This window comes from Trichechus manatus, unplaced genomic scaffold (genome assembly GCF_000243295.1).
Source record: "Trichechus manatus latirostris isolate Lorelei unplaced genomic scaffold, TriManLat1.0 scaffold00061, whole genome shotgun sequence".
Taxonomy (NCBI): Eukaryota; Metazoa; Chordata; class Mammalia; order Sirenia; family Trichechidae; genus Trichechus; species Trichechus manatus.
In genome coordinates, this window is record NW_004443997.1 from 3,845,766 (window position 1) to 3,857,807 (window position 12,042).

Below are 12,042 nucleotides of genomic sequence, written 5' to 3' on the forward strand. Positions count from 1 at the left end.
ACTAAAAGGTTGGCGGTTCAAACCTACCCAGAAGCGCCTCAGAAGTGAGTCCTGGCGATCTGCCTCCAAAGGGTCACAGCCTTGAAAACCCTAAGGAGCACAGTTCTACTCTGCACACGTGGATGGGGTCACCATGAGTTGGAACTGACTCAACAGCAACTGACAACAACAAATAGGCCCACCATATACACTTGCTCACACTTAGTTCTGTCAAATTTTAAAACGTGACCCATCTGCTGAGTGCAAAATTATTGGTATTAGTGGTATTGGTCTGTACTTTATTAGTGAGGTGAGCAACTTTTAATATGTTTATTGACCACATGAACTTCTTTTTTTGGTGAAATTCCTGTTTATCTGCTCATATTTTTCAGAATTTGGGTTTTTTTTGTTTTGTTTTGTTTCTCCTAATTGATTTATAAGTGCTCTGTAGATATTCTCATCACTTGCTGGTTATAGGCAGTGCAACATATTCTCCTAATCTGGGGCTGTCTTCTCCCCTTTGCATTAGATAAGCAATTACCCTGTGCCTTTGACTGAAGAGTCCATTGCCCTGATTTGCGATCCCACCTCTGCATTCTATCAAGGTTCTGTTTATAAGTAGGTCTGATTCTAGGCTCTCTGTTCTGTTCCCGCCTCATGGTAACCCAACGCACAACAAAAAATGCTGTCCAATCCTGCGCTGTTCCCGTGATCAGCTGCAGATAAGATCACTGTGATCTGTCGGGTTTTCATTGACTGATGTTCACAAGTAGATTACCAGGCCTCTCTTCCTAGTCTGTCTTAGTGTGGAAGCTCTGCTGAAAACTGTTCAGCATCATAGCAACACACAAGCCTCCACTGACAGATGGGTGGCGGCTGCACATGAGGTGCAGTGGCTGGAGGTCAACCCTGGGTCTCCCTCATGAAAGGCGAGAGTTCTACCACTGATGCCTCAGTAATACTACATTGTCTGAATTATTGCCGCTGTAAAATAAGTCACGATATCTGCTAAGGTGAGTCCTCCTGACATTGTTGTTTTTCAAAATTGTTTTAGCTATTCATGGGGGCTTTTGCTATTCCATATGAATTACAGGGCCAGCTTTTTAAGTTTCACCAAAAAAAACTCTGCTGAGATTTTAATTGGAATTGTACTGCACTTACTAATTTGGCCAGAACTGACATTTCTACAATATTAAATCTTCTCATTATTCATAAGTACGATATAGCTCTCTTTATTTAGGTTAAGAGTCTTTTAATAATGTTTTAAAATTTCCTCCGTAAAGGCCATGTATGTTTTTTGTTTGACTTCCTCCTACGTAACATTGGGGTTGACATTGACATTGTAAATAGTATTAAGAGAAGTGGTGATAACAGGTATCTCTGTTCTGTACCTGTCTTTACAGAGAATACGTCTAACATCTCACCATTAAAAGAAAAAAAGACAGTTGCCATCAAGTCGATTCCGACTCATAGCAATCCCATGTGTGTCAGAGTAGAAGTAGGTGATATTAATTCTAGGTCAATATTTTTAGCAGGATAAATAAATTTCTTTCTATTTCTCATTTATTAAAAGTTATATTATGAATAGATGTCATTTTATCAAATACTTTTTCTGCATCTATTGAAAAATTTAAGTTTCTTCTTAATCTACCAATATTGCAAATGGAATTAATAGACTTCCTAGTATCAAATCACATAAGCTATTGCAGGATAGATCCTAACCGGTCAATTTTTTTTTTAACACATTACTGAATTTTATTTCTAATATTTTACTTAGGATTTTTGTGTGTCCATGTTCATAAATGAGATAATTTCCTCTTCTCCTATTTTCCTTGTCTGGGATTAAAATTAAGGTAATTCTAACCTGATAAAATGAGTTAAGAAACATTCCTTTTTTTGTACACTCTATACAAGGTATAGAAGATGGGAATTATCTGTCCCTAGAAAGTCTGATAAAAACTACTCTATAACCATCTGGGACAATTTTTGTTGGATAGATTTTTTTAAACTACTAATTCAGTTTCTTTGATGCTTATAATCTATTCCAGTTTTCCATTTCTTCTTGGGTCAGTTTTGATAAAATATATTTTTCTAGGAAACGTTCCATTTTATCTAAGTTTTCAAATTTATGGGATAAAATTGTGCATAGCAGTCTTCTGTTTCTTTATCTAAAAGAAAGGAGACAGATTTGCTGGTTCATTGTGGTTCTTACTCTATGACACTTGAGGTCAGAAGCAAAAGGGCACAACAATGACATTCTTAATAATGGTTTTAATTTATTAAGCAACTACTGAATATGTCAGTTCCTCTTAACAACTCTGCAAGGTAAATACTATTATCATCCCCATTTTACAGAGGAGGAAACTGAGGCCCAGAGAGGTGAAGGCACTTGACCAGGGACACATAGGAAGCAAGGGACAGACCCAGAGTTCAAACCCTGGCCTGAGTGACTCTAAATAGAAGATTTTCCTACGATTCTGTGTCTCCTATGCCTGAAGCAATGTGATACTTTGCTGCCTACAGGGGAAAGTCCAGACCCTTGTTTGTTTCATGAATGTCCTTCACAAGCCAGTGCAGGGGATTCAAAGAGCCATCCCCATCACCAACGGCAGCATATTCAGTCTCCTTTAAAGGTTGTACTATGTAAAAAAAGAAAGGCATAGAAAAAACACTTAAAGGAAATGCATTAAAATGTGACTGTTACTATTGCCCTGAGATACTCTTCAAAAACCTGGAACCGAAACTAACCCAAGGTCACCTTGTAGCTAAATAACAGATTGGCTCACAAAATAAAGAATATCACCCGTAAGTGCTCCTTTAAAAAAAACACCTACATAAGGCCAAACGGTCAGCAATTACTTTAAAACAAAGATGAGAACACAAGAGGGTAGGGAAACTAGATTAATGAAAACGGAATAACCAGAACAGAAATAATGAGAATGTTCACGCACTGTGGAGTGTAACCAATGTCACTGAACAATTTGTGCAGAAATTGCTGAATGGGAACCTAAACTGCTGTGTAAACCTTTGCCAAAAACACAATAAAATATTATGTTTAAAAAATGTTATTGCAGTCATCACTGCTGGGTAAATTACATGTGGGTGGCATTTTATTTTCTTATTCCTACTTTTCTGTATTTTCCATTGTACATTTTAATAATCAAAAAATCATAGAAAATCATTACTTTTTAAAAATAGCCTAAAACTTCCTCAAAGGCAGTGGCCCCATCCTTCTCTTCATGCTATATCTATCCCTAGAATGGTACCTGGGAAGTAGCAGGGACTTCATAAACGAACATTAACAAGACCAGAAGGAAATAAACCAAAATGCAGCAATTTGTCTTTAGGACATGGAATTGGGACTCACTTTCTCCTTCTTCCTACTCTCCTTTATTTTTCAAAGTTTCTACATTATATCACTTTTATCATTAGGATAAAATCAGATTTATTTTAGAAAAAAATTCTACTAAGTCATTCTCAATGTTAATTTCTTTTTCTTCATGAAGACCTTGTTCTTTGGATGGGGGTCTTTGGAAAAGTTCCTAAGGACGAGGGGCTTGGTACTGACGGGGTCTGCTTGGGGGACTTGGGTGTGGTGCCGCGTCTGAGCCGCAGGACTTGCCTGCCTAAACATTTCTGGAAAGTCGTACACGTAAGTGGTTCCCAGGGACTGGGCCTGGAATCGTTTGGCCTGCAGCAGGTCCTTGGTTACGTAGGGCGTGTTGATCAGCATCCCGTGCTGGGGCCCTTGTTTGTTGCCAAAGGAATGAAACAGGATCTGGATCAGAAAGAAAGACAGACAGGGTGAGAGAGGTCAGTCGCCATGTATCCCACAACCATGCCCCTTCCCCATTTATATCCACCTGGTCCTCAGTGAAAACGCAATGGGGGAAGTAAAGCATGTTACGTCATATAATGGAGAGAGTGCTTACGATAGCTAATACTTTCCTCTCTGCCACAGGGCAATCAGAGCAAGGAGGTGCAGTGGGGGATATGAAAACACAGCTCCAAAAAGATAACAGTCATAGTATTACACACAGAAAAGCAAAAAAACAAGAGTGCATATAAAAACTGGCAAAATCTGAATAAGGTTTGTATTTAACTTAATAGTAGTGTACCGATGTCAACGTTCTGGTTTTGACAATGTACTTGGTTTTATAAGATGTTACCATCGGGGGAAGCTGGGTGAAGGGTATGTGGGAACTTCCTGTACTTTTTTTTTTTTTTCCCTCTATTTCTGCAACTTCTTGGGAGTCTTAAATTAGTTCAAAATTAAAAATTAAAATATATATATATATACGGAGCCCTGGTGGCACAGTAATTAAGAGCTTGGCTGCTAAGCAAAAGGTCAGCTGTTGAACTCCACCAGCCGCTCCTTGGAAACACTATGGGGCAGTTCTACTCTGCCCTATAGGGTCACTATGAGTCAGAATCGACTCCACAGCAATGGGTTTGGTGTACATATATATGTACTTACGTATTTATAAAACGACAGTCAATAAGATATTTGATTCACTTTACAAAAGTTTGTTCTAAAACATGGTTGGGGAAAACATCTATTTTCCTATGTGAACCAATCTGGAGACTGTATTATAAGCAACCCTGGTATTCCATGTCTTATCCCAAATAAACCAAACTTGTTGCCGTCGAATGAATTCCAACTCACAGCAACCCTACAGGACAAAGCAGAACTGTCCCATAGGGTTTCCAAAGCACTAATCTTTAGGGAAGCAGACTGGTACATCTGTCTCCTGTGAAGCGGCTGGTGGGTTCAAACCGCTGACCTTTCAGTTAGCAGCCGAATGTTTTAATCACTGAGCCACCAGGCCTTCTTTTCTTATCTCAAATATGGTTCTAGAATTGATTAAACCTTGAAGGATTCATTCTCCTTTCTTGACCAACTGGGATCCAGAAACTAACACGTTTATCCTAAAATTCAGGAGCTACCCGAGCCCAGCATGGCAAAGCCAGACAGCCACTGAGTATTGTTTGAATCTATATCTCAATCTTCCAAGTGGCCTGCCTCTGCTTTGATTAAAACATTCATGGCCCAGCCCAGCCGTACGTTTCCGGATCTGGAGTCGGTCACTTCTCTGTAGAGGCTGATGTCCAGGTAGTAGCCCGACTCGTTGGTGATGAACAGGCGGATGGGAAAGGCCACGCCGGTGGTGGTCTGGCGGATGTTGATCTTGACCTCAGCCTGTAGCACTCGGAGTTTCCACAACCGGCTGCCATAGCGCATGACCATGGAGCGCACCGACTCCTCAATCTGTCCCAGATCACAGGAGTTCCAATATCAGAGCCCATTCCATGCACACTTGTAATAGTTCTAGCGCTAATTATAACAGGATGATGGGAATGTAGAATGCCTGAGGCATAGCATGTATCCAACAATTAGCTAATAACAACCAAAGGCAGCGTGCTAAGCATTTGAAGTTCATTATCTCATTTCATCCTCATAATTACCCAGAGAGGCTGGCATTCAGATCTCCCATTCACAATGAGGAAACTGAGGCTGGTAAGGGACAGAGCTAGTTCTCCTATGTCACACCAGCTTTCTCCCCCTCAGGCATCCCAAGCCTATGCATTATTTTTGTTTCTGGAATCATGCAGACTGGTGGAGTTGTGGCATCTGCATGGACCCTCTGCACCTCGCAGGTGCCATGCTGATGTACCAGGACTTATTTCATCCCAGAATCACCACCGTAAAAGAACTCCGCCAGCCCACGAAGAACCAATCTACAGCAAACAGCTCAACCGCAAACCTCAGGTTCTCACTCCCTATCCTGCCCACATGCAAAACCCCAGCGGAGCCTGGAACCAGGAAAAGGACAACATTTCATTTTGCAAGACATTGTTGGTATCCGTGTTGTCCTCAAAGTGAACCATGCCCATGGAAGGGTGGCCATCAAAACAGGTCAAGTGTTAAGGGTTGTGGCTAAAATATGGCTCTAGAATTGAATGACAGGAGGCTCATTCTCCTCCCTCAGCAACTGAGGTTCAAACACGCACATGTTCATCCTAGAACTCAGGTCTCGAGTGCCAGGAGACAACACCCCAGCCCCGCGTGGCATGAAGAGCCATCGGTCCCAGCAAGGCTTAGCCCAGAGCCCAGTGAGATCCCCCGGAGGCAGGACCTTGCAGGGGTCCATGATGACGGTGGGCACGAAGTTGAGGAAGATGTGGTTGCAGTCCGTGTGCACGCTGGTGTTGTTGAATGCCACCTCCAGCTCGTCCATGGCTTCCAGGAGCAGCCGCTCGCCCTCGTTCTGCAGGTACTCGAAGGACGCTTCCTGCCAAGGAAGGGGGGTGGCCACTGAGGCAGAGGCCTCAGACAGGCAGAGTGGGAGGAAAACATTCCTCTCCTCCAAAAAGTGTGCCAAGCGAGACCCACAGAGCCCGGCTTGCAGAGATGAAGGTACGCAGAAGGCTGTCTGGTTGTTTGAGGGAGCAAAAGACTGAGACTCACTTAACATCCATCAATGGGGGATTAGTGGGAAAAAAAAATTATATATTTTAGGGCAGTGAAACTATCCTGTATGATACTGTAATGGTGGACACAGACATTATGCATCTGTCAAAACCCACAGGACTGGACAAATATTGTATATGAGATATCTAGAATAGGCATGTGTGTACAGACCAGGGTCTATCAGTGGTTACCAGGGGTGGGAGGGTTGGGGAAAAAGGGAGTCATTGCTTGGGGGGCACTGAGCTTCTGTTAAGAGTGATGAAAAATTTTGAAACAGATAGTGGTGATAGTTGAACAACACGATGAAAGTAATTGTACGTGTGAAAATGTTGAAATGGCGAATTTTTGACAATATATATACTCACCACAATGAACAAACAAACCCACAGGACTGACTACATAACACCAGGAGTGAGTCCTCATGTAAACTATGGACTCTGGTTCATAACGTATCAATATTAGTTGATCAACTGCAACAACATACCACAGGAATGCAAGCTGTTAATAACAGGAGAAACAGTTTAGGGGGTTTGGGAGAAAGGAATCACATGGGGGCTCTCTGTACTTTCTCCACCACCTTTCTATAATCCTAAAACTGCTCTAAAAAATAAATTGTATTAAAAAATTAATCAAATTAGAATGTCGGTCACTTAGGCACACTAGCCATACTTGAAGTGTTCAACAACCACATGTGGACCGGAACAACTAGATGGTGCCCGTCTACTGCTACCGACCATTCTGATCAGGGCCACAATAGGTGGACCCTGATAGAATGGAAGAAAAGCATGGAACAGGACTCAAATTCTTAAAAAGTCCAGACTTACTGGACCAGTCGGGACTAGAGGACCCCCTGTGACTACTGCCTGGAGATACTCTTTAAATCTTGAACCGAAACTATCCCCTGAGGTCACCTTTTAGCGAAATAACAGATTGGCACACAAAATAACGGGTGTTATCCGTGAGTATGGTGCTCCATTAAAAAATCATCTCTATGAGACCAAAGGTCAACAATTACTGTAAAGCAAAGATGAGAAGACAAGGGGGCAGGGAAACTAGAGCACTGGAAACGGAACAACCAGAACGCAATTAAAGAGAAGGCTGACAGGTTGTAAAAAATGTAACTAATGTCACTTAACAATTTTGTAGAAATTGTCAAATGGGAACCTAATCTGCTGTGTAAACTTTCATTGAAAACACAATTAAATATTACCAAAAAATAATAATAATAACCACACGTGGCTTAGTGGTGCACACACAGAACATTTCTGCCCTCACAGAAAGTTCCACTGGGCGGCGCTGCTGCAGGAGCTGCTGAGATGCCCGCACATGTGCCGTGAGAAATCGAAGGCAAGCTGCTAACGAGGGGAGAGCCAGCGTGCGGGGAAGGGAGCACATGGGGATGCTGTACTTTGTAAACCTAAAATTGCTCTAAAAAAAGTCCACTATAAAAGAAAATTACCTAAAAAATTACATGCCCACAGGACATACACGAAAGGAAGTATCACACAGATACCCAAAAGGATACTGTGGATCACTACTCACCCACATGACAAGAAACCTAAAGGACAGTCTAGTAGAAATCAGCAGTCTGCAAATGATCTGGCCCCTGAGCTCCCGTCTGGAACGTTGTACCCACAACTCTAAATATGGAGTTACGTCTAGAGGGGGTTGCCAATAGGGCTGACCTCTGGGTGGCAAGATTCTGGGTTCTTTTACTTGATTTTTGAAAATCACGCTCAGTTTGAAATTTTCAACTGAAAATTTGTTTGAGTTTCATGATATCATCACAGATTACAAATGCAATAAACAGTGAAAAATTGTTGAAGCTGTTTGAAATTTCATAATAAAAACAGGGGTTACTTTTACAAACGCAAGAAATAATGGAAAACGATCACTCATTCACTCAGTCAGTCCTTAACAAGCCAGTACTTTTCTATCCTTAAATCCTCCTATCACAGAGAAATCCATGTAACACGAGAAACTGATCCACGTGTCACCAGCCCGGGACACAATCATTGGCCACTCCCTCTCCATCTTCCCCCAGACTGGGCATCACAGAGGTGGCCTCCTGGGTACAGTGCGCCCTCCTGTCCCCAGTGGCCAGCCCAGGGCCCTGCACAGAGCAGGCACTCAGTGAATGAAAGGCCAGGGCACAAGGGACGAGCTCTGAGGGAGAAACGGCCCGCGACACTTACCTTTGTAATCAGGTCCGAGTGCCTGATGATGGCCCGGATGAAGAACCTGTGGTCCGTCACTTCCGCACCTTCTTTCACCTTGGCTGCGCCCAGGTAAAGGTGCATCTTGTGGTTGGCAGAGGGCACGGCGGTCAGGTCGAAGTTTCGCATCCGGCTGAGCTCCAGCTGGAAGGCCAGCGCGGGCTCCAGGTGACGGTAAATGCGGTCTTCCGCAAACTGCAGGCCGCCAGAGGGAAAAGACACACACAGATACACAGAGACCACACGCAGACACACACAGATACACAAAGACACACAGAGATCACACACAGATACACACAGACACAGAGACCACACACAGATACACACAGACACACACAAACACACATACAGACATACACACACAGAGACCACACACACAGATACACAGACATACACACACAGACATACAGAGACCACACACAGAGACACACAGACATAGACACAAAGAGACATACAGACACACACACACATACACAAAGGCACAGAGGCACACACACAAACACAGATTCACAGAGAGAGAGAGAGACACAGAGACACACAGAAACACAGGCATGTATACACCAGACACATACAGAGACACGGACACACACAGACAAACAGACACAGTGACAGAGATACATAATCACAGACACATACAGACCAGACGCAGACACACACAGAGACACACGCACACAACACAGACACACAGAAACACACACAGATACAGACACAAAGACATACACACAGAGACACACACAGAATTTGCCATCAGGGCTGTGCACCTGCTTGCCCACGCCCTGTCCCCTAGCCGCCCAGTGTTCATGAATTCAGTGTTCATGGTATAACTTTATGGTGAGCAACCCTGAGGGCTCAAGGCATCGGGATTTTGCCAAGGCCCAGAGGAGGGCTGTGTGTCGTAAGACAGGAGTGCTGCCACACCTCTGAGCTCACGGCGAGTCTAGCTTGTCCCCAGCATCTGCCGCACAGACAGCACACAGCCATCCTTCAGAAGTCACTAACACCTAGTTGCTTTGTGAAAAATGGCCACTAAAAGGGAGCAAACAATAGTGCTGGAGACCAAAACGAAGAGAGAATGAAGACTCTAAAGAAGGGATGGTGCTTATCTAGAAAAGGTGAGCCTTTGGATCAAGTAAAATCTAAAATACTGAAATTGGATGAGTTATGGGCCTGTGTCGGGAACAAGCCCACCTGCTCTGGAATAGAGGTCAGCAAACCTTTTCTCAAAGTAAATAAATGCTTAAAAGCGTGGCTGTGTATCAATAAAACCATTTACAATAACATCCTGCAGGCCAGTTTGCCAACCTCTCTTTTAGGGAAAAAAAACTGAGATTAGTAAAACTGTCTTACTGAACATACCAGCAAGTACAAAAATTATCCAAGTGAGAGAGAATCCTATAGGGAAAGCTGGAAGGGTAGGAGACTTAAGATGTGAGTTCTGCACAGAAAACACAGGGTTCTTGTTGGAAATGGAGGGCTGGTGGCTCAGTGGTTAAGAGCTTGCTGCTAACCAAAAGGCTGGCAGTTCAAATCCACCAGCTGCTCCTTAGAAACCCTATGGGGCAGTTCTACTCTGTCCTGTAGGGTTGCTATGAGTCGGAATCGACTCGACAGCAACAGGTTTGGTTTGTTTGGTTTTTGGAAATACAATCCCAGAGGAAGGCAGAGTCTACATAACAGCTGTCATGTTCTAGAATCATGGGTATCTCAAGGGCTGGCGGCCATATTCTTCACGAATATCAAAGATTCCAGGAACAGAAAAAAACATTGCTTTTGGTCATACCTTGTCTCTTGCTCTGAATGTGAAAAACTTGGGAAATTCTTTCTGCAAAAAGAAACCCACACGAAAGACAATTAAGTCAAGCAAGGCTCATTTAAAAATTCGCACACTTATTTTGTATTTTTTGATGATAACCCAGTCCGCTTCTAGAATGAATCATTTGGAAAGCCTTCTCCTTTCTAGTGATTGATTTCTTCCACCCTAATTTGCAGGATAAAAGTCACATAAATGGGACTGGGTCTTGGAGAAGGGAAAAGACTTAGATAGGTGAACTGAGAATTGGACTGACCTTTTGGGCAATCAGGAATGTGATTCTTCGGAGTCCATAATCCACAAGGATATTTCTCTGCATTAAAAACCAAAGACACAACGGAATATTATTCAGCCATAAAAAGGAATAAAGCTCTGATACATGCTACAACATGGGTGAACCCTGGAAACATTATTCTAAGTAAAAGAAGCCAGCCATGAAGGACCACATGTTGTCTAATTCCATTTAGAGAAAATGTCCAGAGTAGGCAAATCTATACACACAGAAAGTAGATTAGCGGTTGCCTAGGGCTGGGGGAAGGAGCCCTGGTGGCGCAACAGATAAGTGCTCAGCTGCTACCAAAAAAAAGGTTGATGGTTCAAACCTACCCAGCAGCCGTAAAGATGACAGCCTAGCAAACCCTATGGGAAGGTTCTACTCTGTCACATGGGGTCCCAATGAGTTGAAACCGACTCAACGGCACCTAACAACAACAGGGCTTGGGGGAGGAGGGTGTTGGGGAGAAAATAGCGAGTGACTGCCAATGGGTATAGGGTTTCTTTTTAGGGTGATGAGAATGTTCTAAAGTGAACTGTGCTGATGGCGGCACAACTCTATGATTATACCTAAAACCACTGAAGTGTATTACTGTTCAGCGTAGGTGAACTGCAAGGCATGTGAACTACACATCAAAAGAGCTGTGATACAAAAAGACAAGTTAAAGATGAATGGATAAACAAAATCGGGCACATACATACAACGGAATATTACTCAGCTGTAAAGAGAGATGGAGTCCTGATACATGCGACAATATGGATGAACCTTGAAATCATTATGCTGAATGAAATAAGTTGGTCACAAAAGGACAAATAGTGTATGTTCCCACTTATACGAACTATCTAGAGTAGGCAAATGTATAGAGACCAAAGTTTATTAGTGGTACCAGGAAAGGGAGAGAAGGGGAACGAGGGACTCATTACTTGCTGTGGGAGGGCGCTGAGCTTCTGCGAAGGGTGATGGAAACGTTTGGAAATGGATAGTGGTGATGTTCGCACAACATGATGAAAGTGATTAATGTCACTGGATTGTACGTGTAAAAAATGTTGCAATGACAATTTTTGTTATATAACAATTAAATTATTGTATTAAACAATTAATTATATTTTATTAACACAATTGTTATATTACCACAATTTTTAAAAAAAAAGCATAACTTGAGCAAAAAAAGTCCCACATGAAAGAATACAAACTGTATGCTTTCATTTACATAACATTCAAGAACAGACCAACGAATCTACACTTAGAAGTCAGCACAGTGATCAGCTATCTTTAGGGAGGCAGTGACAGG

General features: G+C 42.7%; 1 protein-coding gene across 1 annotated transcript in view; it reads right to left on the reverse strand.

Annotated features, from left to right (window-relative positions):
- Nucleotides 1-12,042, reverse strand: part of ACACB (acetyl-CoA carboxylase beta) — a 127,144-nt gene that overhangs the window by 24,511 nt on the left and 90,591 nt on the right. The window contains exons 31-36 of the mRNA XM_004378989.2: nucleotides 10,734-10,790; nucleotides 10,448-10,489; nucleotides 8,647-8,862; nucleotides 6,117-6,272; nucleotides 5,045-5,248; nucleotides 3,602-3,757 (exon numbers count right to left, since the gene is read on the reverse strand). Coding sequence (XP_004379046.1) covers nucleotides 3,602-3,757; nucleotides 5,045-5,248; nucleotides 6,117-6,272; nucleotides 8,647-8,862; nucleotides 10,448-10,489; nucleotides 10,734-10,790 — 831 coding nt within the window. The remainder of the gene's footprint in view (nucleotides 1-3,601; nucleotides 3,758-5,044; nucleotides 5,249-6,116; nucleotides 6,273-8,646; nucleotides 8,863-10,447; nucleotides 10,490-10,733; nucleotides 10,791-12,042) is intronic.